The sequence below is a fragment of the Puma concolor genome, chromosome D1 (assembly GCF_028749965.1).
Source record: "Puma concolor isolate L17-30 chromosome D1, mPumCon1.1.hap2, whole genome shotgun sequence".
Taxonomy (NCBI): domain Eukaryota; kingdom Metazoa; phylum Chordata; class Mammalia; order Carnivora; family Felidae; genus Puma; species Puma concolor.
In genome coordinates, this window is record NC_141676.1 from 10,917,588 (window position 1) to 10,944,458 (window position 26,871).

At 42.9% G+C, this 26,871-nt stretch overlaps 2 protein-coding genes across 7 annotated transcripts; both read left to right on the plus strand.

Moving 5' to 3' along the window:
- Positions 1 to 1,667: 1,667 nt before the first annotated feature.
- LOC112852150 (membrane-spanning 4-domains subfamily A member 6D) lies at positions 1,668 to 11,166 on the plus strand. Of its 4 annotated transcripts, none has more exons than XM_086677300.1 (8): positions 1,668 to 1,863; positions 3,229 to 3,391; positions 4,929 to 4,979; positions 5,388 to 5,444; positions 5,722 to 5,810; positions 8,023 to 8,233; positions 10,123 to 10,224; positions 11,029 to 11,166. In XM_086677300.1, exons 2-8 carry the CDS (start codon positions 3,245 to 3,247, stop codon positions 11,122 to 11,124), a joined length of 753 nt encoding a protein of 250 aa, XP_086533426.1. In that variant the 5' UTR covers positions 1,668 to 1,863; positions 3,229 to 3,244; the 3' UTR covers positions 11,125 to 11,166. The 4 variants fall into 4 exon arrangements, with proteins under 4 accessions (XP_086533426.1, XP_086533425.1, XP_086533428.1 ...); XM_086677299.1 differs by having other exon boundaries at positions 1,672 to 1,863; positions 4,929 to 5,063; XM_086677302.1 differs by lacking the exon at positions 5,722 to 5,810 and having other exon boundaries at positions 1,675 to 1,863; positions 8,024 to 8,233.
- Positions 11,137 to 26,048, plus strand: LOC147576435 (high affinity immunoglobulin epsilon receptor subunit beta-like). Of its 3 annotated transcripts, none has more exons than XM_086677306.1 (10): positions 11,137 to 11,224; positions 12,103 to 12,150; positions 17,017 to 17,122; positions 19,484 to 19,674; positions 19,949 to 20,105; positions 20,540 to 20,671; positions 21,549 to 21,605; positions 22,515 to 22,658; positions 24,030 to 24,131; positions 25,387 to 26,048. In XM_086677306.1, the coding sequence occupies exons 5-10, from the start codon at positions 19,950 to 19,952 to the stop codon at positions 25,510 to 25,512; spliced, it is 717 nt and encodes a 238-aa protein (XP_086533432.1). In that variant the 5' UTR covers positions 11,137 to 11,224; positions 12,103 to 12,150; positions 17,017 to 17,122; positions 19,484 to 19,674; position 19,949; the 3' UTR covers positions 25,513 to 26,048. The 3 variants fall into 3 exon arrangements, with proteins under 3 accessions (XP_086533432.1, XP_086533429.1, XP_086533430.1); XM_086677303.1 differs by having other exon boundaries at positions 19,575 to 19,778; XM_086677304.1 differs by having other exon boundaries at positions 19,575 to 19,674.
- Positions 26,049 to 26,871: the final 823 nt, after the last annotated feature.

Sequence of the window (26,871 nt, forward strand, 5' to 3'; positions counted from 1 at the left end):
GGAGATTTTTGTCTCCTCTCCACTGGGGGACGTTTGGCAATATCTGGTGACATTTCTAGTTATCACATCTGGGGTAGGCAGTGTTACTGGCATCTAGAGAGTGCAGGACTCCCCTGCCCTGCAAAAAAGAATTATCCAACCCAAAATGACATTAGTGCTTCTCCGGAGAAGAGATGTCCTAAATTATTAATCACAGGTGTTACTGCTCTGTCAGTCCTTTCCCTCCAAGTTGGATTGGTGGAGTCCAGACTCTGGAAACGAGAGATGGTCAAGGTGGGATGGGTCTAAGTCGAGAAAACAGAGAGACGAGTCTCTTGTTCAGATATTACTGAAGCCCAAAAGAAAAATGAGGAGGAGAATGCAGTGGGTAGAGGGAGGCAGGGAGGGAGATTGGAATTGGGTGTTTGAATGGTGTGGATATTGGAGGGAAGACAGGAGATAAAGCCCTTTTGGACTACCACTCTGTATGGTCCGGTACTAAGCACCTTGCAAGTGTTGTTTCATGCAATCCTGTAACTCGTCTGCGATTATTTGAAGCTATAATTGTATAGAGAGGAAGACAGACTGTAGAGGGAGTCTTTGCTTGGTTGATAGAATTAATTGGTTATTAGCAAGAGTCTGTTCCTTCTCTCAGACTCATCTCTCGAGTTTAACACAAGAGAATTGCATTAGTAATCTGTGCCATCTAGTCCTGGGAACTAAGCTAACCTTAATGGTGTTTCTTAACTCTTTTCTTTAATGTGTGGAGTTAAGTGCAAAACCCAGAATCCCTTGAGGTGACAGTGATGGGTTGCAACTGTGTTCCCATGGTTCCTTCTGGCTCTCCCCCAAGGGAAAGAGGAAGCTTGTGGAATGGGGCTGTTCAGCCTCTATGACTGGCTCCAGTGCTGGCATCCTGAGCCAGCACCCTGATATATCAAAGTTGGCTTCCAAAGAACGTCCATCTGGATGCTGGAGGGTGCGTAGGACCCCTCTGCTTCACAAAAGCATCCCAAGTCTGAGTTTGTTAAATCTGTGCAGGTCCTTCCCCAACTACGCCCCCATCTGGTTTCACCACTTCCTAGAAGTGTCCAACCTTTCTGGGACACAGAGATCCATTGCTAGAGAGAGAGAAACCAGAAAAGAAAGACCACCCTATAGCAGGCAGCATCTAGGCAGTGGGTGCTGAGAGGCTGGTTCAGCCTGTCCAGAGCTTAAGGAACTGGAAAAAGAAAAATTTACATAAGTAACAAAAACATTTTTTCTATATTCTATTATTACTGTTATTACTTATATATTATTGAATGCCTCTTGAAATCAGCATAGTCATTATCACTATTATTATGACTATAGTTAGCTATATGTTATTTAGTATTATTATTTATCAATATCTCTATCACGATCAATGTTACTATTATTGAATGCCTCTTGGAAACAGTAAAGGCCTTCTATAAATATTTTCTCTAAACTGATTCATAACAAATCTCCAATGTTGGTACTGTTGCCCTGTTTAAGAGACTTGAAAACTGAGGCAGAGAAGAACACTGACTTGTCTGATAACACAGAGCTAGGAAGTGTTGGGGTGGCAATGCACACACAGAGCTCAGGGAATCTCACGTTCTCCCAATCTTTAGGTTTTCTACTGGAGACTTTGCTGAAGATGCTAGGGGTTTGGGGAAAAAAGGAAGTGCAAGCACATTTCACAAATCCACAATCTGTAAGTATCACATCCTGTGTGGCTATAAACTCTGGACTGAGGAAGGGCTGGTGATTTTCAAAAGGTGAAGACCAGTAGAAAATTCTACAGGACTGTGTGAGAACCGAGAGTCTCCTGGGAGTTTGAGAGACCTCAGCTGCAACCAACAGGCTGGTCCACGGGCACAGGTAGGCAATGTCCAGAGACTGTTTTCAACTTCTGACTCCCCTGCTGTGCCTCCCTTAGAGGGGATATTGGATTGGAAGCTCCTGGAGAGAAGTTAAGAGGCACCAGATTATTTTGGAAATAGAGCAGGCAGAGGGTAGGAGTTCTGGATTAACTCTTGCTGCTGTTTTCTAACTGTGTGATCTCAGTGAGTCCCTTACCTGAGGTCACGTGATCAATGAGAGCACAGCTCTTGCCCCTTCAACTGTTCTTGGGCCTTGTACAAACTGGACAGTCCAGGGGCTGAGAACGGTGCTATGAGCAGAGATGCAGGCTGAGCTCGTCGCTAATACTGCAGGCAGTTTGGTCACTTGAGGCTGGCAAGTGGAAGGCTCGGGCCTGGAACCTGGCTTTCATGACTCTGGTCCTGTTACCGTATTTCTACATGCTGCTGCCTCTCCAGAATGAGTCAACACAGGCACAGGCTGCTGTTGCCAGGTGGAAAGGATGAAGGGGTCACACGATCTAGTGAATTGTGCAAAGGCTCCATACTCAGGGGGAGCTGGGGTCCAGTCCTAGCTCTACAGCTCTCCAGTTATGTGAACATGCCTGAGTAATCATCATAACTGCAAATATCTCTTCGGCATTAACTCTTTGCCATGCATGTGTGCAAAGTGGGTTTTATTTCCCTTCACAACAAGCTTTTTGATTCCGAGTTTCCCTCACTACGGCATGGTTTTGGTAACTAAAGAACCAACTAACCTACAGGGTTGTTGTAAGGATTAAAAAGGCATTATAGGGTGGGGTCACCCGGCTGGCTCAGTCCATAGAGCATGTGACCCTTGATCTCGGGGTCATGAGTTCAAGCCCCATTTCGGGTATAGAGATTACTTTTAAAAAAAAAAGGCACTGGAGGATAATGTCTAATAAAATACAACTTAAAAATACTTGGGATTAATCCTAATAAGTATTATTATTGGGCTAAAAAATGAACAGTTAGGTAGCATGAGAAGTACAGAACCCGAATAGGAAAACGCTGATGAATAGAACCCTTCCTGCATCTCATAACTGGTAGGGACGTTTGAGGGTGAAATTCTTGGAATATTTGGCTATTCATTTGTTGTGAGTAGAACCAGGGGAGAGATTTCGACGTATTGCAAGTTTTATGTGACCATCTGCCTCTCGAGATTGGTGTGCCAAACGCCGTTGGGAAACAAATATTCATGATGCCAAGTATTTGTGGTTTTCACCGCTGCATGCTGTATAAATTTCCTTCCCTAAAAGAATAGGTCAAGTCCAGACTAATGGGCAAATACTGGCTTCCAATTTTGGGAGGCCTGAGAGCTCTATACTTTTTAAGAACTGGATGTGTTTATTTTCTCTTCCAGGGTTCGTGGCACAATCATGCTATCACGGTCCATGACCAATGAGGCCATTGCAGTTCTGACACCAAATGGCATCAGCTTCCCCCAAACAGGGGAACCTAAACCCACCAACCAGAGGCAATACAACCTCAAGAAACAACTAAAGGCAGAGGCCAAAGTTCTTGGGGTAAGCCCAATTCAGAACGTGCTGGAATGGGATGGGGAGGGGGGCGGGGTACAGGAAAGAAACCGTAGTCTTTAGACTACGCCATGGTGGCTCTTAAGTTTTGCCAGAGGGACTCTGGGTTCGTGAGTAGTCCAATGGAAGCCACTTGTAGAGCCATCCAAACCTTCCCCAGACGTAAGATGATATTAAAAATGTTTTTCCCCTCTTCTGATTACTAGCAATTGAGTCTTTGTTGATGTTTCCATAGTTTTGCAATAGCACACTCCTCTTTTTATAAAAAATCACTTTCTTTTTTTATTGTTTTTAATGTTTCATTTATTTCTAGTAGAGAGAGAGAGAGAGAGTATGGGCAGGGTAGGGGCAGAGAGAGAGCGAGACACAAAATCTGAAGCAGGCTCCAGGCCCTGAGCTGTCAGCACTGAGCCTGATGCAGGGCTCGAACTCATGAACCACAAGATTGTGGCCTGAGCCGAAGTCAGACGCTCAACTGACTGAGTCACCCGGGAGCCCCCAAAATCACTCTCTTGAAGTGTAATCAGGGTACGAAAAGCCATATGTCTACATGTTTTACCAGAGTAATGGTGATAAATAATTCCATATTTTATGTATGTTTTTTTCTATGTGTTCACCAATTGCATGCTTAGGCAACCTGACTGATGTTTTTGAAGGGAATTTTTCCCTCACCACAAATCATGAGAAAAATAAACTTCTCTCCCCTCTTTTATCCTTCCCTTCTGAGAACAGGGATGATATGTGTCTTTTGTTAGCTTCTCTCCTCTCATGCATGATTTGCCAGAGCTCTGTGGACTGAAGGGAGGAGAGCTGGGAGGGATATATGTAGGACTGGAATTATCTCTGCAGTTATATGATCTAAGGCTGCAGAACCTGGGGGGACCCATTGCCTTGCCTCAAATACATGATCCTGTGGGGTACTATGAGGTTTGTGGGACATAATGTTTGGAAAACTGCTTGGCAAATATTCACAGGGCTGGAAATATCTGCGGCGGGTGTCAAGGAGGCAACCTTGGCTACTTGGAAGCCAAGATCCACAGCTGTAGGGACGTGGACTGGAGGGGTCAAGGAGCCGACCGGAGGGTCAGGTTCTCTGTTGTGTCCAGCAGGGTGTGGGAGATGAAGGGAGGGACTTCCACATCACCAGTGCCAAGGCGGTGTGAGGGCTCTCAGATCGCCCCTGTTTCCATAAGAGACAGGAGAGTTGGTAGTAACAGAATGAGAGAGCCAGGGAAAACAGTCCAACACTGAGCCGGGAGCAAGGGCCATGAGCCAGAGAGGCAGAGATGCTCGAAGGCTTGCTGAGCACCTGCCAGATGGCCCGAGACTATAGTTTTCTGTGACACAGCAGCATCTCCTCCAACATCTTTGTGGAGCCCCCACCCCAGACCTTTTACAGTGTCTGTATCCTTGCTGGGATCCTGTAGACGGTGATGATGTGCGAGGACCCTGGGAGAGATAGAGAGGCTTTGCCTCTCCAAATGCTGACTTTAATCCTCTGTCTCCCTTCTTCTTCTTCCAACAGGCTATTCAGATCCTGTGCGGGGTGATGGTGTTGAGTTTGGGGATCATTTTGGTATCTGTTCCGTCCTCTCCATCCTTTACCCCGGTGTTTTCCACCCTTTTGAAGTCTGCTTACCCATTCATGGGAGGCTTGTGTGTGAGTAGAGATCCTTAGGAGGACAAGCGGGGTGGAAGTGGGAAGAAGATGCCAGGAGGGCAGGCTGTGCACCTGTCAGCTCACTGTCTGCCGGGAGCAAGGGGTCAATGGTAGAACATGTTTCCCTGTGTGTATAGCCCAGGGAAGAGTTGAGTCGGGTGGGATAGCAGGAGTCACCTGATTCTACATCTATGTCTTGGTTGGCTCAAATAATCATTTCTTCTGAAGATCACCTTACTTTTCATCTCATCGCCTTGTGGCTAACACTGCGGCTTCGTGTATACGTAGAAACTGACCTCACCGTTGTCTCTCCTTTCTGAGTAGTTTGTCATTTCTGGAACTCTGTCAGTCATCATGGAGAAAAAGTCAACTAAGCCTTTGGTGAGTATAAGAACTCTGACCCACTACTCATGGATCGAAATGAAATTTAGGGAGAACTCTCCAGGGTCAATGTCTCCACCTTGCAGGTTCAGAGCAGATATTTATCAGAGTCAGGAACTGAGTCTGGATTATCCATATTCCTGTCCAGTGCACCCTCAATCACAGACTTCATTCAGGGTACTGTCTTATACTCTAGATCAGTGCCCAGGAATCTATTCTAGAAAAAGTCTGCCTCCTTATAATGCACTTTTGATGGTGACTGGACTTTAAATTTAAGTCTTCAGGGACGAAGACGGTGACAGTGTTACAAAGAGGTGTATGTGTTGTGGATTCTGTCCAAACCCTTGAGAAAAGCCAGTCAAAATTGTTATGTGGGGAATTCTCTCTCATTCTTTTATCTATCTGATCTAAAACTCAATACTTTTGGAGGATCTGAGTATAAACTCTCGAGTCCTAAAAGGTGTAATTATTGGTATTGGATAAAAAAAAAAAAACAAATTTTCCTGCGTTTAACTCTTCCAGGAAAGCCAGGATTGGGAGTGGCAGGGAGAGGAAAGATGGATTGTAGGGAGGTTTCTAATCTGTAAAGTTTCACTAAATCTTCACTCAATCCTAGGTCCCTCAAGTAGTTTGATGTTGGGGGTCACATGTGAGAATGCCATAGAACAAAGTAGCAGAGAAACTCCATTTGGAAGCTCTGCTTAAAAAAAAAAATCTCCTGAAGGCATCAGGAAATTAGAGTGAGTGCTCAGGACAATGCCAATCCCCCCCTCTCTCTCTCTTTCTCTCTCTCTCTCTCTCTCTCACTCTCTCTCTCTCATCAGACTTTAGAGGTTGATTACTCGGAACCCTTACCTAGCCCCCAAGCTGCTAGATCAGTGCTGTCCTATAGAACTTACTGGAATAGCAGAGATGAAGCAATCACATTGCCAGTCACATGTTGCAACTGAGAACCGGAAATGTGGCCAGTGAAATAGACAAACTGAACTTCAAATTTTATTTCAGTTTACTTTAAATATAAGTAGCCCATGTGGCTAGTGACAACCGTATTGGATAATGTTTCTAGGGGCGCCCGGGGGGCTCAGTCGGTTAAGCATCCAACTCTTGACCTTGGCTCAGGTCATGATCTCATGGTTCGTGGGATCAAGCCCCGCACTGGGCTCTGTGCCGACAGTGCAGAGCCTGCTTGGGATTTTCTCTCTCATTTCCCTCTGCCCCTCCCACACATGCACATGCTTGCTCACTCTCCCTCTCTCTCAAAATAAATAAATATTTTTTTAAAGACTAATGTTTCTAGATTATCGGGGAAGCTTATGGGACCCTTACCCCAGAGAAGAGCAACACCAGAGTGAACAGAGCAGCAAACTCAAGGCCATGGGGGTGTGGGCTTTGGGTGCACTCAGGCTCACCAAGTCATGAATCTTGTAGTGAATTCTACTGTGTTCACACATTATACCAGCCCTTTCTGAGGTGGAGGGAGAGTGCTGTCCCAGAACAAACCTAAATTATTCTAAGAAACCTATACTCTAGAAATCAGGTTATCAGGAGGCCCAGGAGCGTGCACCTTAGTCATTATTTTAGGGAATGGGGGTTAGGAGGAGAAAAATTTCCTGCCTATTCTCTACTGTGCCCCAAATCTCTAACTGCTGAGCCCCTAAAGGAAGAGGAACCTAGACAGGATTATGTGATATTCTAATTTGTGGCTACTTGGAGTTCCCTGGACCACGCTCACCTATAAATATAGGTGTCAGGATCACCCTTGCTCGAGTCCCCTTTCCTGTGAGTTGGGGTAGAAGAGACCACATCTCTGAGCTCAGTGTATTTGTTGCCCTCACTCACTTCGTACATGTGGAAACGAGACCCAGAGTGGAAAATGGAACTGGGGAACGGAGCACTCAGGAAAACTGAGAGGGTCACAGGCAAAGCTACTACCGTGACGTCAGCTTCCTAACATCCAGTCTGACCTTCTGCCTCACCCTGCCACTCATATGCTACACCATCCTCGGGCCTAAGACTGGAACTCTTTCTATATACTCCTTCATACAGAGCCCTGGGTCTGTCCACTCCAGGGCTCACCTAAGCCTGACTACACTATGTCCCCATATTCCTATCTGGGTGGCGGGGTGTTGAAGAAAGTGGGGTGCAAGGAGGGGTGCCTTGCTTCATCTGGCTCCTCTGTGTGGCTGATGCTTCCACCAGGAGTTTCTGGATGAGTTGGGGGAGAAAGAAATCACATCTGCCTTTGGTCATACCTTTGAGGGGATTCTGTAGACACGGCCTCAGGAAGCCCAGCCATCAGTCTTGGGTAAAGAATTCAGGAGAGGAATATTCTCTGTCACCTACTGAAGTCCTACATGGGGAGAAACATTTCATTTATTCATTAACCTAGCCAAGATGTACCTTCTAGGTTCAGAGATGTTGCTAAGTGCTGGGGAGACATACAGGTTTAAGTCTACCCATGCTAGACTTCCTGAAGGACACAGATTAGAAAGTAAGGTTCTGCAATGCATTGGCAGAGAGGGATGATAGAATGTTGGTTGCTCATCGGAAGTGATTCTTACTCAGCATTTGTCTGTCAGGTTCAGAGCAGCGTGGTTGCAAACATTCTGAGCTCTCTATGTGCTCTGGTGGGTTTCATTCTCCTCTCTGTCACGTTGGATGCTGTGGATCCTGCCTTTCGGAAGTGTACCTTCAACAAAGAGCAAAGAAAACCTGAATGGACTACATTTAGCTATTTTATTAACCCATATATGGACAAACAATGCATCACGGCCAAAACCACTCTGACTGTAAGTATTTTTAGATGGGCTGTTCCAGTCATATGAGGTTTCTGAAAGCCTTGACTTGCCGTTACCCCTTCTTTTGAAAATCTGTCTAACTCTTTCTGGTTTGGGCATCTGGGGGAAGGCCAAGGCTCTGTCTTCCCAAAGAGGGGGGCACTGCCCGACTGAGATGACAGGGTAGGCTCTGGGGAAGTGAAATGGAGTAGAACAGGCAATGACAAATAAAGGTGATAAGGAAAAGCTAAAACTTACCTTGATAGAGTTTCTTAATAATCAAAGTAGTTCTGTTGTTAGAATCATAAAATAGGAGTTTGCCAAACCAAAAATCTTGGCACGAGGAAAGGTAAATTCAGAAAGGCAAAGACAGCAGGAAGATGTAAGTGATCAGGAAGCACGGAAAGTATGTGTACTAGGGTGTTAACTTGGCCTGAGCAGACATCAGGCCCAGCACTGAGAAGTAGAGGGTAGGAACTGTGACCCTGGAGGTGAGGGCTTCTCCTTCCGGTGACTGCAGTGATGAACAGTATTGATCGAGTGAGAAAGCAGCATCATTGCTGTTTGTTATAACTTACAGAGGTGGAATTTATTAAATTGAGAAATATATATAGGAGGATGGAGAATGGCAACTGATAACAATTGCCACCGTTAGGGAAAAGAAAGCAATGAAGTTTAGCTAATAGAAATAATGTCTTAGGTTGGAGCATTGAAGGGTATGTTTGTGGTCAGAAAACCCTGAGAAAGACACGAATAAAGGGGCTCCAGAATATCTGTTGTCCTGCAATCACAAAAGTGGGTGATGTCAAGGACACAGCTGGAGGATGGCCAGAGCTGGTCAAGCACGTGCTTGCACACCACTCCTTATGGAGCTGGCCCAAGAAACTTGTTTCCCTCCAGGTTCGTGATATGATCATGGGGAAAAGGTACCTGCAAATGAGGTTGGCAGTAATTGACATAAACCCACACTTGGTGGAGCCAGCTCATGGTGAGAATCATCCTGGAGAGAAGTTTAGGAGGGATTTGTATAATGAATAAAGTATGAATTGGTGAGGGATAATTTTGCTTTATAAATAAAGGGACTATAGTGAGCTTGCTTGCTAGGACAATTTCTCGTTAACGTCCACGAGTTGCGTTTCCTCTTCCACTGTGTGTAAATAGACGAGAAGTTTGTGCAGTCACATTTGCTCTCCTGTCCTATCATCTCGCCAGGTTTGCATGAAGGCTGCCTCAGGACAGAAATGGTAGAACCTAGTCTCTTGGTGGAGCATCTTTTTTGAGTTGGTTTGCTTTTCAGTGAGGGTGGCGGCTTTGTTTATGCTGTGTTTGTTGCCTTGATTGTTCTTTCTAACTCTCACAGACATCAAGAAAGGCTAAGAAAGCCCATCCAGAGGGGGTGTAAATATTGACTTTTACAAAGGACTTGCACCAATAAGGTCAAAACCTCATTGGTTCTCAGATCCCCCTGAGAAGGAAGTATCATGGTGCACATTTGATAAATGAGGAAACAAGCTAGAGAAGTAGAGACTTCGGGCCCACTCAGCTGCTTAAGCGGTAGAGGTGAGGCTGAGGCAAGAATGGGAGCTGGCCTTTCCCAGCCCTGGGAGTTATTATAACCACTAGCTGAGTCAACGATGTAATCAGATACAGCTATGTCTCCGAGCGAAACGTACAGTGCACAAAGTGGATTATGTGTAGCTGATGTAATTACAGTTCATCCTCCCTCTCAAGGGTCTAAATAAGCAAAGGGATTAAACTAAGCCAATTGCTAGGCGGGGCAGGAGCAGTGTGCTCTTCACTCTGTGATGGTTGAGGCCTTCATCCCTACAATCGCCGCCCAACAAGGGATGAGGGCTTCAGTTGACTCAAGCACTGCCAATCTTGTATTTCCTCCACTGCAGGGAACTCTGTCTGTGATGCTGATTTACACGGCGCTGGAGTTCTGCCTGGCTGCGCTCTCTGCCGTGATTTGGTGGAAACAGGCTCACTCTGACTTCCCTGGGGTGAGTGTGCTGGCCGGCCTTCCTGAGTCCTGCCAGGTGTATTTCAGGTTCAGGGTTGTGTTGAGTGATGTCAGCTAGAGTGACTGACAGGCTGGCAGTTGTCGGTCATGAGATACACATCGGAGCTGGTTTGATGGGGATGGAAGACAGATGAGGAAAGCAGATAACGACTGGGGAGCTGACTGGCTGAGGGTCAACCAAATGGAATGGTTGAACCTGAAAAATGGACCGGTTCGGTGTCCTATCTTGTAAAGGCAGAAACCTGGAAGTTAAGTGGCCTGCCTGGCATTGTGTGTGAGTCCGTGCTGTGCTTGGGTCCCTAGAACTTGGCTTGTGTCTTTCCTAGACAGCCCCAGTCTCCTTAACAGTCTTGACTCAGTGAAAGATATTTGCACATGACTGCATTTGGCAAACGTCCTTTGCTCTGGCTTCACCTTCCTGTGATCTGCAAATTCTTTTTTCACCTAAAAGATACTTTTAAAAACTTGTTGTTTCAAATTCCATGGGACAGCACCCTCCCACCACCATAGACTCACAGCTTCATTTAACCAAATTAAAAAGCCTTGATTTATCCAAAATTTTATTACAGAAAGCAGAATGAATACTAAGCTGATGAGCAGCACTTATTTAAAGAGCTTAATGACATGCTACACTCATCTTGTATAACACACATGCATACACACACACACACACACACACACACACACACACACACACAGATTGGAGGAAATGACATCGAGAGATGTATATATTAAGCTGAACCTTAGTGAAGTCTGAAGAACTAACATATTTTGTTTCTTTTAGCGTGTGCTTTTCCTGCCTCAGAGTTGCAAGAATAAATCCAGCACACCCTCAAAGGCATTTCGTGACCCTGGATACGAAGAACTAGTAACTTCTTAGGGGAATAGTCATCAGAAATTTGGCTTTATGATACTGTATGAAGACCAGCCAGAGAAACTCAAGAAAGCAAAGTTTGAGTTCCCTGAAATGTAGCGTTTAGGTAATGAGTACTGGAAATGTATATGCTTGTTTTCTTGTTGCTGAATATATGTGTTCAATAGCGGGGGGTCTTGATTTGGCATTAGGTAAAAGCACAGATGTGTAAGTTACCATCGACTAGATCGCCAAATAGTCAGACGTTTACCAAAAACCTAGAGAGGATTGTGTGATTTAGTGATCATGCCGAAGTAAAGGAGACAACTCTTTCCTGTCCCCCTTAATCGCCAACGGGAGTTAACTGACTTACGGTGGTGTTCCGACTCTTTCATAGTAGACAGTAGTGTTCCCTCACAGGATTTTACTCATCACTACATGTAGACAAGCCCCCTACAATTAAACCTCGGGATAAAAATAAAGATTTTATTTGATTTCTATAATGTGTATTTTATCAATAGCACCAAACAATTAACTCAATTCTACCTGGAGATAGCATCTAACCCTACAGGTTAAGGGCTCAGTCCTATTAGACTGTGACCCTACCACCCTCTTCCCACTTCAGATGCCAGTAGTAGGTCCAGATTGTCACCTGAGCTTCTGGCCCACTAGCTACAGGTGGAGGTTCCCAAGCCCCCTCCTTAGTTCAACTCATTTGCTAGAGTGGCTCACAGAACTCAGAGAAATGTTTCTCTTACTATTACCAGTTTATTGTAAAAGGATATAACTCTAGAAAAGCCATAGGGAAGAGATACAGAGGACAAGGAATGGGAAACGCTGTGGAGGACCACTCTTCCCGAATCTCTTTGTTTTTACCAAGAAGCTATCCCAATCCTGTTCTGGCGTTTTATGGAGGCTTTGTTACATACCCATGATCGATTAAATCACTGCCCATTGGTGATAAAACTCAATTTTTACCCCCTCTCTCCCCTCTCTTCTTTCCAGAGGCCAGGGGGGTGGACGGAAAGTTCCAATCCTCTCATCAATCATAAGGTGGGTTTCTCTGCTTGGGGAGGGTCCCCAACCTATCCTTAGGTTCCCTGAGGGCTTTTCCCAAAGCTAGACTTCTCTTAGCTTTGACTCCTTTCTCAGAAAAGGCAGCCAGCCCTTTAGGCAACACTCAAAGTCACTTCTTACCATTGGTTCAACATAACCAGCATGTTAACCGCATGTGTCTTTTAAGCGGCCACGCCCCTCCAGCCTGAGTGAAATGAGATTGGCGTCTACCTTGAGATCTGAAGATGTATTGAAAACACGTGTGTTTCACATAGAAAATGCTCCGTTGAGTTTTATTTTCAATTTTCTTCCACCGCCGCCACCCCACCCCCCACCAACTTTTTCCCTTACGCCAACTTGATTCTCTAAACAATTTGAATCTCTGTCTGCCTCTGGATTTTGAAACTGATTAATCTCCTAAAATCTTTCATTCTTCCAAGAGTGTCTGTACAGGGCTCTAAACAGAGAATCTCAGACTGCAGCAATTTATTTTCTCTTCCCTTTGCTGCCAAGGAAGATTTTAGAATTAAAGGCATTTTTCAGAGCTTCTGCACAGGTGACTCTACTGACATCCAGTGGTGAGAAAGAGAAATGCTTTCCCTCCCCCCCCCTCCCCGAGCCCCCCAAATAAATAGAAAAGGCAAGCCAGGGTAATAATTCAGTGTCCATGGAGAATTTCCCTGCGGGCAGCTAATATGACAGTATAAAATCACACCTGCAAACTTTGCATATGTCATCAGTGAGAGGGGACAATGCATCTTTTGGAAATAATTTATTATTTGTATCTTCAAAAAGACACGAACCATTACTATAAGAAGCTAGAATACCTATATTATTATGAAATAAAATAGGCTTTAATATGAGACATTATTAGAGAGAAAGAGGGATATTTTATCATGATAAAAGGGTCAACAGAGCAGGAAGAAACAAGGGTAAATGAAGGTGTAATTAACAGCGGAGACCCCCAAATATAGGAAGCCAAAACTGACAGAATTGAAAGAATTCAGCAACTGCAATTGGGTTTCAATATTTTATTCTCAATCATTGATACAAAAGCTAGACAGAAAATCAAGAAGGAAATAAAAGACTTGAACACTATTAACCAACTTAACTTGATGCACATATATATATAAGATAAATCTTAATATAGGGGCACCTGGGTGGCTCAGTTGGTTAAGCGTCTGTCTCTCTCTGTCTAAAAAATAAATAAATGTTAAAAAAAAAATTTTTTTTAAATAAAAATAAATAAAAAAAAATAAGAAGAAAAAAATAAAAATTCAAACTCTCTGGGGCGCCTGGGTGGCTCAGTCGGTTGAGCGTCCGACTTTGGCTCAGGTCGTGATCTCACGGTCCGTGAGTTCGAGCCCCACGTCAGGCTCTGTGCTGACAGCTCAGAGCCTGGAGCCTGCTTCAGATTCTGTGTCTCCCTCTCTCTCTGCCCCTCCCCTGCTCATGCTCTGTCTCTCTCCCAAAAATAAATAAATATTTTTAAAAATCTTAACATAATGTAATATATATTATTTGTAGTAATGCATTTGTTATACAACAATAGAAAACAAATATAGATCATATGCTAGAACTTAAGACAATAAATTTTATAAGATTGAAATAATATAAAGTTCTCTGAAAAAAACAGAATTAAACAAGAAATCAATAGCAGAGAGACTTGGTGGAATCCCCATATAGCTGTAAATTTAAATCACTCATTTCTCAATTGACTATGGGTCAAAGAAATTAAAAAAAAAAAGAAATTGGAAAATATTTTAAATTGAATAAAAAAGAAAACATCAAATATATGGGCGACAGCTAATCCTGGACCTAGAGGAAAATTTATAGCTTTCAGTGCTTATATCAGAAGCAAAAATGTCCCAAATCCATAACCTTAAGCCCCCTCCCATGAAACAGGAAAAAGAGAGAGAAAACTAAATCCAAAGTAAGGAGAAATAAGGAAATAATTAAGGCTAGAGCACAGAAAAATAATGAAGAAAGACTAAGGAAAGCAAAGTTAATCCTTTGATTAACAAACTTCAGCTACACAGACCAAACAGAAAGGAGAGAGAAGACACACATCAAAATCAGTTATGGAAGAGGGGACCCATCACCAACTCTACAAAAATTAAAAGCGTTATAAAGTCCTTATATATAATTCCGAACAATTTTATGCCAGCAACTTACACAAATAAATGAAACTGTAAGATAGACATAAATTACCAAAACTGATCCAAAAAGAATTAGAAATATATGAATGTATCTATAACAAGTGAAGAAATTGAAATAATATTCAAACACTTTGCCACCAAGAAAAGCTCAGACCCAAATAGCTTCACTGGAATATATCAGATACTTAAAGAAAAATAATAACAATCCATTATAAACTTCTTCACAAAAGAAAGGAGGCGGGGGGCGCCTGGGTGGCTCAGTCGGTTGAGCGTCCGACTTCGGCTCAGGTCATGATCTCACCGTGCGTGAGTTCGAGCCCCGCGTTGGGCTCTGTGCTAACACCTTAGAGCCTGGAGCCTGCTTCAGATTCTGTCTCCTTCTCCCTCTGCCCTTCCCCTGCTCACGCTCTGTCTCTCTCTGTCTCTCATTAATAAATAAACGTTTTCAAAAAATTAAAAAAAAAAAAAAAAGAATGAAAGGAGGGGACGGTCTCAGCTCATTCCATGAGCCAAAGCCAGACAAAGACATTAGAAGAAAGGAAAGCTACAGAATAATGTGCCTCAAGACTGCCATTTTTTTCCATTCTCCTGAGGTCACAAGGGCAAAGTCAAATAAGATGCCCATTCTGGTGATGCCTCTTTTATCACAGTGTCAGTCATAACCCAGGCAAGGGGCATCTCACCTGGGGGGGCTTGTTTCATAGATTTTTTTGTAGAGCCATTCTGAAGCCTCCAGCTTTTGAGGTATTTCCATGGCTTCAGTAGGCGTTGACCATCACAAGGCAAAGGAGGGACAGTAGAGCATTTGCCCTCTTTTGAGTGTAAATGATGCACTTCTCCGTTAGTCCATTATACACTAAATTCTTAGGAGCCATTTTTATAGATGTAGACAATTGATCCGTGTGATTTGTCCCCGTTCCTTTGGCTGGTGCTCCTCCTACTGGCCAAAGAGGGAAAAGCTCACTCTTGGTCTTGTTAAGCAGGAACACTAAAAAGGAATGTTCAGCTGACTTGCCATTCTTTTGCAGTTCCTTACTCATCCATTTTGCTAGATCCTCAGGTCAGGTTTCTATCATTTCCATATTATACCGGGAAGTCCTATCATCAGCAACTGATTTTAAAGCCTGTGCCACCTCAAACCGAAGGGGTTCAGTAACCACCTGGGCATTCCCTTTATCAAAACCACCCTTTTTACTTATAAATAAATTCTTAGCAATATTTTCAGTTAAAGACGAATCTAGGTCTTCAATGCAATGTCACTTCTGATGCCCAATGTTACAGTGGTAGCGGTTAGGGTTTAATTTCTTTTTATTTAAAAAAAAATTTTTTTTACATTTATTTATTTTTGAGAAACAGAGTGAGACAAAGCGTGAGCAGGGGAAGGGCAGAGAGAGAAGGAGACACAGAATCTGAAGCAGGCTCCAGGCTCTGAGCAAGAGGTCAGCACAGAGCCTGATACGGGGCTCGAAACCACGAACTGCAAGATCATGACCTGAGCCGAAGTCGGATGCTCAACCGACTGAGCCACCCAGGCGCCCCAGGGTTTAATTTCTAAAGAAGACTCATAGGATCCAAATGACTATGCGTCCCACTTTAAGATCTATTTTGCAGGACTAGGACACGATATAGCAACAGCGTTAAGCTAAAAATGTGCGTGCCAGCTAATGACTGCCTCATTGCAAGGGGTCCATAATGACGGGCTTGTGTTCCAATTGCCCTCCCTTTCCCCCTGTGATGCACGTTTGTTTTTGATAAGGCATCCCAACAGAAAACCTCAGGACCAGGACCAAATTGTATTGGTTTGGGGCTTCTTATACCTGGCTTGTCACATGGGCATGTTATTGCAACCAGCCCCAATAACATACCATTCTGTGGTCTCGCTGAAGCCACGTACACATCACTAGTCACACTGTTATCAATAAATAATGCTGACAAGCTGGCACAAGCCACCCAGAAACTCCTTAGACCCCTGGTTACAGAGCAACACAATGAGTCCACGTGTCCATGCCTTGACTAAGGGTCAGTGCCCCACAGGTACTCCCGAAAAACCTCTCAGGTCTGTTTCAGGCTTGCTGAAATTAACCCCAACAACATAGGCATGGGTTTGGACAGACTTGGTTTGACTAATTACTCCTTGTGTGATCTTGGATCAATTCTCAGCTTCCTTTTTTTTTTTTTTTTTTTAATTCTAATATATAGATAATAAGTAGATCCTTGTGTCTGTCATGTAAGGACTGGAAAAGAAATTCTGAGCACTATTCACTATACCTCAGATAAACGTTGAATCTATAGGTGTCACACTCAGATGTTTGAGATAAGGAAAAGGAAACATTTTAGCCTTTCAAAAGCATACTCTCAGCAAGGAGAAAAAGCATTTGGCAGAGAAGAGGCCAGGGTTTGAAGGCATCTTTTTTGGGTAGGGGTGCCTTAAGAACGGAACTAGAATTAAACAGAACTATTAATATAAACGCGAATCAGGGAGTTTGGGTCTAAATAAAAGAATCAAGTGGAAACTGATACAGTGGAATATGCACCATCAGAAGAGTTCAGAAAGCTGTTATCTCTGTTTCTGAGCGTGGTAGATTGTTCATTATCTTCTGATAATATTAAGGCTAGCTTATCTTTACCGCCCTTATATCTAACCTAAAGTTGGAAATAAAGAAGCCTAGAGTAACAATTCTACCATAACAATCCTTCTCCACAGAGGGCCAAGGGCAGGGGGCAACTCCATGAAAGATATGAAACACAAGGTTGCAAACCAGAACAGCTTGCTACTTAAAACCCACCAGCAGCCTGGGGTAGACATCAAGGTAGGCGTAGCTCATTTTTGGTTGTATATATTCTGGCTGAATTTGGCAATGATTCCGGGCTTGAGTCTGGGCTGGGGATAGGCAAAATCCCTGGATTGGGAGCAGATCCAAGCTGGAAGAGTGAGGATCCAGGGAGGGGAGGAGACAGCAGAAAAGTCTTTCTCTGCCAGCTTGGCAGTGGCTCTGTGTCAGTATTTTCTCTTACTGTCATTTGTTTTACTGAGGATATATGCACAGATAATATGATTACAAATACGTTATCTATTGCCCAGGGTCAGCTTTTTGCTTCATTTGCTTCAATGTTATAAAATTAAAAAAACATTAATAAAACTTTGTAGGCAGAGTTGGAGCCTCAGCCCTGAGCCGCCAGCTCATCTTCCTTCCTTCTGAACTCAGAGACAATCGTTATTTTTCCCTTCCCATCCATGTAAGACTTTTACCACATGTAGGTATATGCATGTTCATACACATGAGAGGACAAGGTTTTATTTACTTTTTTTAACGTTTATTTATTTTTGAGACAGAGAGAGACGGAGCATGAACGGGGGAGGGTCAGAGAGAGAGGGAGACACAGAATCTGAAACAGGCCCCAGGCTCGGAGCTGCCAGCACAGAGCCCGACGCGGGGCTCGAACTCACGGACCGCGAGATATCGTGACCTGAGCTGAAGTCGGCCACTTAACCGACTGAGCCACCCAGGCGCCCCTTACAATTAGAGTTTTGAAAAATAAGATTATCTTCTTCATCAGAAGCTGAATATGCCTTTTTTTTTTTTTTTTTTTTTTTTTTTTTTTTAACTCTTGAGATACACAGAAGGGTTTACACGGAGGCAAGTGTGTGATAGAAGTAATTCAGGAAGCTTTTAGAGCAACATGCACCACCCTTAATTTCTGTCCGTCCTTTGCATTGGAATTCATAATTTACCCATTAAAATGTTACTTGTTTCTGTTTTACAAGGTCAGCAATAGATTCCAATCTTCCTTTCATTGTTTACCATTAATTCATTTAAAAAGTAAAGGATGTGGGCGCCTGGGTGGCGCAGTCGGTTGAGCGTCCGACTTCAGCCAGGTCACGATCTCGCGGTCCGTGAGTTCGAGCCCCGCGTCGGGCTCTGGGCTGATGGCTCAGAGCCTGGAGCCTGTTTCCGATTCTGTGTCTCCCTCTCTCTCTGCCCCTCCCCCATTCATGCTCTGTCTCTCTCTGTCCCAAAAAATAAATAAAACGTTGAAAAAAAAATTAAAAAAAAAAAAAAAAAAAGTAAAGGATGTTCTCCCGTTAGATGCCGAGCGATGTTCTAGATGCTAAAGAAACAGAGATCAAGAAAACCTGATATACTAGGATGTCAGCCAGAAAATGAAACATTTTGCTACTACCTTTTATATTTCACTTGAAATATTCTGCAGTTGATTTCATCGTTAGAAGAGAGGTGTTTCACTGAGGGTGTCATAACCTGATAATCCAGGTATTTCTAATGACAATGTAAATAGAAAAAACCTTTTGGCATGGAATTTAGGATGTGTAACACTTGCTCTTATCCTTATGCTTTGATCCAATAATCCCACAAAAGGTAATTTATGAATATGAATGTTAAAGGGATACTTATTTACAGTAACAAAAATAGGTCACTTAAAACATATACGGCATCTAGGGGCACCTGGGTGGCTCAGTTGGTTAAGCATCTGACTTTGGCCCAGGTCATGATCCCACGGTTCGTGGGTTCAAGCCCTGCATCGGGCTCGTGCTGACAGCTCAGAGCCTGGAGTCTGCTTTGGGTTCTGTGTCTCCCTGTCTCTCTGCCCCTTCCTGGCTTGTGTTCTCTCTCTCTCAAAAATAAATAAATAAAATTTAAAAATATACATATATGGCATCTTGAAAATGCTTAATAGATCATACCATTATTCTTTTTTAAAATATTGTGCAAACAGAAAAGTGATAATTAACAGACACTTGCATAGATTTTTAATATATAATGTGAAGTGTAAAACATTTAGAGACAAGGGTGCACGTAAATCATAATTAAACTCTCAAAAACCATTTATGTGTATCAGCAAAGACTTGGAATGAAAGCAAATATTGCTAGTTGTGTGTGGTTAATGTACCTTTATGTGAACTTTTCTCTGTTTTTTCAAAATCTTAAAATGCAGCCATTATGTTAAATACAGAAAAATAGTATGGCTTTCTGAAGAAAACAAGTAATGTAGGCTCAGAGGAAAAAGCCAGTCGAGTGAGATCCATTCTGTTCTATTCTAAAAATCCATCATATGGAAATTTTAGGCAATGATACAGAGAATTCATAGGAAAGCTTAAATTGCTCTATTCTGAGGAGAAAAGAAACGAACTGGAAACGTGCATCACGTTGCAGATTATTAAATAACTTCGATGAATTGTCTCAGTAACATGACATGAGAAAATCCTTATGAGGTCACAGAAACGTTGCTATTCCTAAATCACAGCTGAAGAAATAGAAACTCGGAGAATGTACCTGAATTGTCCAAAGCCACCGAGCAAATAACAGGAAGTCGCGATTCACGCAAGGGTGTGCCTGACCTTAAGGTATGCATTCTTCCAGTCCAATCCACAGCTCTTTTTTGCAGATATGTGAGAAACAACGGAGGCGTCCGCTCTACAGTGGTGAACATCTTGGGTTTCTAGAAAGTGTAAGGAAGCTGTCCAAGCCCCCGTGGTACTATTTTCCCATCCCTGCCTGTCTCCCACTGCTGTGCTCCAGAATTCCATATTCCATTGATTCCATCCTGGAGGGCTGCAGAACCGCCCCCCCCCCCCCCCCCCCCCCCGCATCCAGGCGTCAAGTACAGGTCTCTTACAGAATGAGTGATGTCGTTGCTACTGAGGGGACTGCTGGGGGCATTTCAACAAATGAAATTCAAAGTGCGCAGGTGGGACGAGCAGACACACCTGATTTAGCTCAACGTCTACACAGCAAGCTGCGTGATTTCCTTAAAAAGAATCTGCAATCCCTGGGTGTAAGTTACCTTTAGCCCTGTAGACGTTAGGGGGTGAGTATGGAAAATTAAATGGTCTACAACTTTATTGGGGGTGAATTATTTTATGCCAGCTCATAAGACTGGGTAAAAAGTGGGTAAGAAAATATATCTGGGAGTACACTTAGGTCAGATGTTTTGCTTTGAAGGTGTTTCAGGCTCCCAGAGTTCAAATGGGATGTTTGTGCCCAAATATAACATCCCCATGACGTAATATCCATCCACAGGGCCTGGGAAACCAACACCATTTTTTTTTTTTTTTTTGGATTTCACTCTTCCGAGGATTATTTTTAAGACCCAGTGAAGGTGGAAAAGATAAAATGTGATTCATATGTGGCCTTGAGATCGAGGGAGAAAAGTCTGTAATGTAGAGAGTTTTTCCACTTCCCCCCTGTATTCTATTTTTGTTCCTCCAGGTAGCTCAGATAATGATTGGCCTGAAATGTTTCTTATTTGGGATCATTGAGATTTTTCTTTACTGGCACTCTGACTTAAGGAATCTTTTATTCTGCTTTTATATTGGTTACCCGTTCTGGGCTGCAGCATCTGTGAGTATATCTGTTTGAACTACTTTGGGAATCAAAGAAGTTATTTAGAACTTGTAAATAAAGGAAAAATATATGTAATTAGTTTATCCTCTCTTTTTGTAGACAATAGCTGAGACTCCTTTTTAGACTCTGTTAGAGGCACTGTGCCAAGTAGATAGGGAATTTGTTAGGAGAGAAAGTGACAAAGCAGCCTCAGGACCAATTGTAAGTGTTTGGAGAGAAAAAAAAAATGCTCCTGAGTCCCATGCTCCCTCCTTTGAAGGGAGAGATCATTCCTACTTGAGAGGATCCAGGTGTACTTTAGATAGCAAATGAGGGGCACCTGGGTGGCTCAGTCGGTTAAGCATCCGACTCTGGCTCAGGTCATGATCTCACGGTTTGTGAGTTCGAGCCCCGCGCTGGGCTCTGTGCTGACTGCTCAGAGCCTGGAGCCTGCTTCGGATTCTGTGTCTCCTCCTCTCTCTGCCCCTCCCCTGCTCATGCTCTGTCTCTCTCTGTCTCTTAATAATAAATAAACGTTTAAAAAAAATTAAAGAAAGCAAATGAACTTTCAGGTTGGAATAAATTTGGATAGGTCAGGATGGGGGTCGGATGGGGGTGTGTAGGGCAGAATCATCCATCCTGTCCAACTCTATCACGGTCAATGGCATCTACCTTGAGTTCTTGCCTCAATTCCTGTCCACATCAATATTCTTCCATCCACATGCCCCAAATGGATACACATTCAACTTGGTTCAATTCAATGCGTTGTTCTTTAGGAATATTCTTTTGGACTGGGAGAGATGTGGGGTTCAGGTTAAGTCATCCAAGGTGGAGGTGGGTGATGTGGATAGGAAAGCGTTCTCCCCCATTAATGTCTTTCCTGTCTCATGAACAGTTCATCATGTCTGGATCTTTGACCATCTCATGTACAAGAAAACAAATAAAATTTCTGGTGAGTATCAGTTTCCCTTTTGCTCTTTTAATGAGTTAACAAGAACAGTTGACTCTGACTCTCTACAGGAGGCCAAACCAAAGCAAGATTTGGATATTCCAGTCTATTTCGTTGACTTGCAACTTTTTCTTCAATGATCTATTTCATTGGCTTGCAACTTTTTCTTCAATCATCTGTTAATTCTTTAGAAAATGAGACATACACTTATACACTTAGCTTTTTTAAGAGAAGAAATTATCCAGGGGTGCCTGGGTGGCTTAGTTGGTTAAGCGTCTGACTCTTGACATCAGCTCAGGTCATGATCTCATGGTTTATGCATTCAAACCCTGTGTCAGGCTCTGTGTTGACAGTGCAGAGCCTGCTTGGGATTCTCTCTCTCCCTCTCTCTTCCTCCCTCCCTCCCCCACTTGCTTTCTATCTCTCTCTCAAAATAAATAAAAATTAAAATTAAAAAAAGAGGAGAAAGTATCCAACTGTCTGAATTTTAGCCTAGTAAGAAGCAAAAGAAGGGGGTCTTTACAGATAGATCCTTGTTTCAATGGTTGAAGAGACGCATTTTGGAAGGCTAAGATGGAGAGGGGTGCATGTTTGTGTTTGTATCAGGGAGCTTCTAGTTCAGGGTGGATATATTGAAAATCATTCCTACCAGTGATATCAGAACAAACAGAACCCCCATAATGTTGGCTCCATGGGCTTTCATTTCTGGAGGATCACTTCTTCCCTTCTCTCCCATGATGTAGAGTGGCTTGCCAGAAAACTGCTTCAGTAAAACAGGAAATTGAATTCCTCATGAAGGATCCCTTACCTTAGCCCGTGAAGCCAGGGCGTGCCTCCAGGGTACTGCAGAAGATGTGTCTGGAAATACAAAGGGCCCTGAGTATTTCCATTAAAGGCTTTATTCTCTTCCAGATCGAAGTCAGTATTGGAGCTAACATTATCAGCACACTACTTTCAAGCACTGGGATAATTCTTCTCTCCGTGAATTTAGTTGACATAGTCTTACTTGAATGCTGGGAGTTACCGGCGTGTTCGTTGGTTAAATCTTTTATAACTGTAAGTACTAATTTGTTGGATGGTGTCTTCACACGTGATGTTTGTTTTCAGTTACCTCAGCCCTCAGCGACTAAAAGCCTATGATGAAGTTTCTAAACGTTGAAAAGTGATAGGAAAACAAATAAATATAAACATGACATTTGTTTTTAAAAAAAGTGAAACAACCTGATTTCAGAATTGCAGAATTATGTGTGTGCATTTCTGTGTGTCATTTTAAGAACATGTATTCTTATTATTCCAGATTTTCTCTGATGAACATGGGCTATTCTAAAAAAAAATGATAAAAAGACTGCTCACAGATCAGTGTGCCCAGAGAGGAGGGACCTGATCTGGAACATTGAGGACTGGCCTATGGATTTCTGGTAGTGAAAATGATACAAAATTTGGGAGCTGGTCTGAGTCATTTTAATGTTAATTTAAAAGATCAATGGAGGGGCGCCTGGGTGGCTCAGTCAGTTGAGCATCTGACTCTTTTTTTTTTTAATTTTTTTTTCAACGTTTTTATTTATTTTTGGGACAGAGAGAGACAGAGCATGAACGGGGGAGGGGCAGAGAGAGAGGGAGACACAGAATCGGAAACAGGCTCCAGGCTCCGAGCCATCAGCCCAGAGCCCGACGCAGGGCTCGAACTCACGGACCACGAGATCGTGACCTGGCTGAAGTCGGACGCTTAACCGACTGCGCCACCCAGGTGCCCCAAGCATCTGACTCTTGATTTCAGCTCAGGTCATGATCCCAGGCTCATGGGATCGAGCCCTGCATCGGGCTCTGCACTGACTGTGGAGCCTGCTTGGGATTCTCTCTTTCTCTCTCTCTCTCTCTCTCTTCCTCTGCCTCTCTCCCCATGCTCTCTCTCTATCTCTCTAAAATAAAAAAATTAAAAAATAAAAGACCAATGGAATGTTAGTAAATCCATCCTTTCTGTGAGTAAAGTTGAGTCACATGATGTGTGTATGTGTATGAACGTGTGTGTGAGAGAGAGAGAGAGAGAGAGAGAGAGAGAGAGAGGGAGAGAGAGAGAGAAAAGTCCTGGTGTATTCAGTGTTTGACCAATGCGTGTGAAAAAATGGCTGAAATAGGAGTAACTAACTCTAGAATGTTAAGGGAGTTCTTTTGCAGAGCTCTGCCATTTAGAATTCCTAGAACTCATATTTGTTTCTGTAGGAGTTTATTTATGGTTGCTCGCTGAGGCAAGGTTTGTGCCAGATCCAATATTGTGTCTCAATGGAATGTGCATATCTTGGATAGGAAGTGCATTGTCCTCAAAATATCCACTAACCCTGACCCCTTGCCCCGCGGACAACCAGGATGAGCACATTGCAGACTAAAGCTGGTTGGGGAAATCTTAATTCTTGTCCTTCTCTTCTGTAGAATATTGTGATCCTTCAAATGATACTGACTTGTGTGCAGATTTTTATTTCGTTCTCACTCTGTGGGCTCACTTACACCGTGGATGGCAAGGAGATCAGCTGGGTGAGTAGCCTTTTTTATTGAGAAGGTGAGGAAGCATTTAAAGCATCACAAAGAATCAGATGTGTTAATAGTTAACTTCAATCTCTGGTTGTATAGAGAATTGGCAAAAACAACAACAACAGCGAACACCCCCCAAAAACCCTCTTAATGGCAAGATGGGAGATGGGAGGTTAGAGAACAACAGTTACATGTTACATTCACCAGCCACTCCATTTTCGAAATATTCCTTTGTATAGATACTTCGTTCATAGTCAGTTTCCCTCATTCACTCACACATGTATTTCTTACTCATCCATCTAAAATATACTGAACATGTATTACATTTACTGTGTTGGGAGATGGGGAAACAGTGGCTTTTCCCGTATCTTTAACAAGTGGATGTCATAATAGATCGAATAAATACTTAAGGAAAAAAGTAGCAGCCAAGTAAGAGATACAATAGCTCTAGGAACACCTAAGTGTGATTTCGATATTTATTCCATACCTCATAATTTTTCATGGAATCCCATCAGTCATACACACCCCAACACGTCAATGTGCTCACACACACAGACGTATTCATATGTGTATATGTAGTCTCCCACATCACCACGTGTGCGTTCCTCCATATTGATTCTGCAAAGCCCTCGTAAATGGTTGGCCTTTGCTACATGCAAAATGTCATACTGATATTTCTGTTTCCACGTCCCTAGGATAAAAGTCAGGGGGACATATCTCATTGTGTTCACGGATAGCATTTTATTATTTTTTATGGAATGACTGTCTCTCTTGCTACTACTCAAATCCCTGTAGATGCTGGCATGGACTGTTGGCTACATAAATACCTGACAAGATCACCGAAAAAAAAATGTATTTTACGGTGGTTCCAGACATGGCTAGAATTGCCCTATCTCTGCCTAGGCTGTTGTGAAAACATTGGCCTGCCAGGGTGTTTCAGCTTTAGCATTGTAGACATTTTGGAATGAATAATTACGTGTTGAGGGGTGGGGGGGGGTGGGTGGGAGGTGGGGGCATGATCTGTTTAGCAGCATCCCTGGCCTCTATCTGCTTGATGTCAAAAATTCCTCCCACCCCCAATTTTGGCAACCAAAAATGTCTTCAGACATTGCTAAATATCCCCTGGAGGGTAAAGGTACCACCAGTTGAGGATCAGTGGGCTATACAGAACACTGCAGCAAAAAACTTACAAGATCAAATAAAAATCACTGAAAATCTGGTTGAAGTAATTGTCGATGTTGTGATGTCCTATTTCTAGGCTTCTGCACTAAGTTGCTTGATCAAATCACATTCTGAAGATCCTTACCAAGACTTACTGACTCAACCTGAAACTTACGAAGATTTAGTGCTTCAAGACGTAGACCAGGTTCACTCTCATCCGTGAGACACCATCGAAACATTTTTTACCACACCAGGGCATCTTGGATCCATGATGGCAACCAAAGACAGATCTGATAGGAATCTTCTACAAATCCCCTGCTCCCCATGTCTTTTATTATGCACTTTCACATACACAGACACAATTGGCACGGATATGTGCTTAATTTCACAGGTGACCAGCAAATACTAATATTAGCATTCCGTGGCCTAATAGACCTCTTTTCATTGGGATGGTATTACCATTTTTGAGCCAATTTCAGTTCTTAGGCCTCAGAGAGGAATTTGTTGTTAGCCACTTACTCCTTCCTAGAAACTGTACTTCCCTCTGGGTTGACAGTTTATTCAAATGAAAAATCTTTGTGCAAATAGTTTGGGTGAGTAGTGGCATACCATCTGACACTGGGTCCAATCTAAGTTTCTTTGACTGTTGAATGTACTAGGTCTGCCTTGCTTGTGTCAAGGTGAACTTGACAAAATGTAATGCGATACAAAATGCACACTCTAATGTATGACACATAGTAAAAATCTAATGCAACCTCATTATTACCTGAATGCTCATTTAATCAACCTACTGCTCAATCTTTTTTCTTTTTTTTTAATAGTGTTGCTTTCTTCTTGGTGACTGGGTATCATGGTGTTTTGTTTTTGTTTTTGTTTTTGTTTTATAAGGCACTATCCAGGGTTTGGTTTATCAAAGGCAAATTTTTAGATTAGGATTTGTGTGTCTATTTTTTAAGAAGCGAAGAAAAACATCAGTAGGGAGGAAGAGAAGATAGAAGATAGTCAAATGAAGATAGCAGGGGTAGACTGCTCAGGCTGCCATAAAAGAATACCACAGAATCAACAACGGAAATTTATTTACTCATAGCTCAGGAGGCTGGAAGTCCAAGATCAAGGTATCAGCTGGGTCGCTTTCTCTGAAGCCTCTTTTCCTTGTTTGTAGATGGCTGCCTTCTTGCTGTGTCCTCACATGGTCTTTCCTGTGTATATGTCTGTGTCCTAACCCTCCTGTGATAAGGACACCGGTGACAATTGGATTGCATAAAATATGGCTTCATTTTATCTTAATTAGCTCTTTAAAAGACACTATCTTCAAATACAATCCCCTTCTGAGGTATTGAGCATCAGAACTTCAACGTATACATTTTAGGAGGACACAATTCAGCCCATAACAAGAAAATGCAACCAGTAAAATATACCTTAGCGAGCCAGTTCCACCTGTATACGAAGTGGATCTTAGTTTAGAAGGAAAAATCTAGGAACTATATTTATATATCAACTCCTAGCTGTCGCTATTTAAAAGCTGTTCTCAGGAATTATTAATTCCCTGGCAATATCTTCCTGCCATGTACATATGTAGGAC